General features: G+C 51.3%; 1 protein-coding gene across 1 annotated transcript; it reads left to right on the plus strand.

The window, feature by feature from the left end:
- The first annotated feature begins 433 nt into the window (after positions 1 to 433).
- LOC125941940 (uncharacterized) lies at positions 434 to 1,986 on the plus strand. The gene has a single exon (XM_049659820.1). The coding sequence runs from the start codon at positions 448 to 450 to the stop codon at positions 1,984 to 1,986; it is 1,539 nt and encodes a 512-aa protein (XP_049515777.1). The 5' UTR covers positions 434 to 447.
- The last annotated feature ends 889 nt before the right edge of the window (positions 1,987 to 2,875 follow it).

The following is a 2,875-nucleotide window of genomic DNA, read 5'->3' on the forward strand; positions in this document are numbered from 1 at the left end:
CGGTAGCATGTACCCAGCACCTCCACCAGAAAAATGTAACGTTGATCGAAGACGGAGTCTTGAAAAAATAGACGCTTCTCTTTAATGGCGGGCCAGAAGAAGAGCGTGCAGCCTACGTGCTTCGTCGTCTTTCATGGCGCCGACCTTCGCGCGCGCCATCCCGCGGTGCGAGAGCCCCACATCATTGTGTCAATATGCAGAAGACAAAGATAATGCCTGGCAAAGGAACAAGAAGTCAAGATCGCCAGTCAGCCTCTAGAGTCTGTAAAGGAGTACATTTATCTAGGTCAATTACTCACTGGGGACCCTGATCACGAGAAAGAAATTTACAGAAGAATAAAATTGGGTTGGAGTGCATACGGCAGGCATTGCCAAATCCTTACTGGGAGCTTACCACTGTCGCTAAAAAGAAAAGTGCACAATCATTGTGTTATGTACTGACGTCACATGTACATTTCATCGCTTATCACCCACGCAAGCAGCGGTGGCCTTATCACGAGTTTCACTCATGCTATAAAAGGAGTGTGCGTCAATAAACCTACGTTCATTTCACCACTGGGCGTCCGACTGATTTACTACATTGGCGACGAGGCGGACCGGCCCGGCGAGGCCGCCGTTAAAGAAGGCGGGATGGCTGTCGGCAAGATCGGCGAGTATCGTCTTGGCACGGGCGCGTCTTGGGATGAGTACGTCGAGCGGTTGGAAATGTTTTGCGACGCGAACAAGATAACAACGGACGAGCAGAAAAGAGCAGTTCTGCTGAGTTGTTGCGGCGAAGCAGCGTACGGGCTCATCGTAACCCTGGTGAAGCCAGTAAGACCGACCATGGCAAGCTACGACGAAATCAAGACGGCCGTTCGCAAGCACCTGCATCCGAGGCCTTCCGAGCTGCACGCAAGGTTTTTGTTCTACAGGAGAAACCAGGCGGCTGATGAATCGGTGGCAGACTACGTCACGGCTCTGCGGAAGCTAACGGAAGACTGCGGTTTTGGTGACAAGCAACTACCGCTGGACGTCATGATGCGAGATCGTTTCGTGTGCGGCATCAAGAACGAAGCAGTCCAGCAGAGACTTCTCGCCGAGCCCAACCTTACGTTCCAGGTCGCGTACGACATGGCCGTGACAGCTGAGGCTACAGCAAAGCAGCAGCGAGACATACGCAACCAGGGACGAGACGAGACAAAAGACAGCCAGGGCCTAATTCAAGCAACTCGCACGAAGCAAGACACCGCAGCGGAAGAGTCCAGTTGCTATCGCTGCAACGGTAAGCACGCTCCGCATTTATGCAGTTTTAGAAAGGCGGCATGTTTCAAGTGCAAGAAAATCGGACACATTGCGAAAGCCTGTCGTTCAAAAGACGAAGTTAGAAAGTTTCAAAGAAAAACTTCACACGAGCAGAAGAAAAAAGAGAGTAAAAGCAAGGGCGCCTACGAAATGACCGAATTATTTTCCCTCTGCGAGGTGAATGAGCAAGAAGAAAAATTCATGGTTGAAGTACAGATTGAAGGGCAGAATGTACCCATGGAAATTGATTCTGGAGCATCGTGCTCAATTGTGAGTGAAGAAACGTTTCGCTCTATCGAGGGAAAGCAAAGTAAAATACCCCTTCGAGAGTCAAGCACAACGCTCGTAACCTGGTCAAAAGAGGCGTTGCCTGTAGTTGGTCGCGCAAGTGTTGTTGTGGAATTCAAGGGTCGGACGGCAAAGCTGCCTTTGTTGGTAGTGAAGAGAAGCGGTAACAGTTTGCTTGGGCGGAACTGGTTTAGGCCGTTGGGCATTGGGCTGCATGGAATTCAGCAACTGAATGTTGAAGACGTCACTTCACGATTTTCTGAGGTGTTTCGCAGTGACCTTCCTGGCTTCAATGGACCGCCAGTGCACATCGAACTGAAAGACGACGCCAAACCAACGTTCCTCAAAAGTCGTACAGTTCCACTAGCACTGAAAGACGATGTGGCCAAGGAAGTGGACCGCTTGGTGCAATAAGGAGTCTGGGAACCAGTCGAGTACTCCAACTGGGCAACTCCGCTCGTGGTGGTAAGGAAAAAAGACGGAACCTTGCGTCTCTGCGGGGATTACCGTAGCACGGTAAACAAGGCAGTTAAAACCAGCGGGTATCCTTTGCCTACTGCCGCGGAAATATTGTCGACTCTCGGGTCAAGCAAGATATTTACTAAGCTCGACCTAGCTCAAGCTTATCAACAGCTTATTCTGGATGAGGTGTCGGCCGAAGTGCTCACAGTTAACACTATCAAGGGGCTACACAAGGTCAGGCGGCTACCGTTTGGAATTTCTGTCGCGCCATGGGTGTTTCAACGAGTCATCGACACGTTGTTGGCAGGCATTCCTGGCGTTAAAGCTTATCTTGATGATATCCTGATTTTCGGGCGTAACGCAGCAGAACACGCAGAAAGACTGGAGGCTGTGCTGTCGCGTTTGCAAAGAGCGCAGTTGAGAGTTAACAAGGAGAAGTGTGAATTCAACCAGACGAGCATTGAATTCTTGGGACATCGGATTGATAATACAGGGATCCACCCGAGCCAAAGCAAGACTGACGCCATCCAGCAAGCGCCAACGCCCACTAGCAAGAAGCAGCTGCAAGCCTTTTTGGGGCTACTGAACTTCTATAGCAGTTTCCTCAAGGGCAGGACCGGAGCGGCGGAACCTCTATACCGGCTCCTAGACCACGACCACGAATGGGAATGGAAAGGTGAGCACCAACGTGCTTTCGAGAAGCTGAAGAAGCTACTTAGCTCCGATGCCGTACTTGTTTCTTATGACCCCGAGCGTCCCGTGATGCTGTGCTGTGACGCATCCCCTGTAGGGGTGGGGGCGGTGCTGGCCCATAAAGCAGCTGACGGGAGGGAGCAACCCA

Source organism: Dermacentor silvarum, unplaced genomic scaffold (genome assembly GCF_013339745.2).
Source record: "Dermacentor silvarum isolate Dsil-2018 unplaced genomic scaffold, BIME_Dsil_1.4 Seq656, whole genome shotgun sequence".
In the NCBI taxonomy this organism is placed as follows: domain Eukaryota; kingdom Metazoa; phylum Arthropoda; class Arachnida; order Ixodida; family Ixodidae; genus Dermacentor; species Dermacentor silvarum.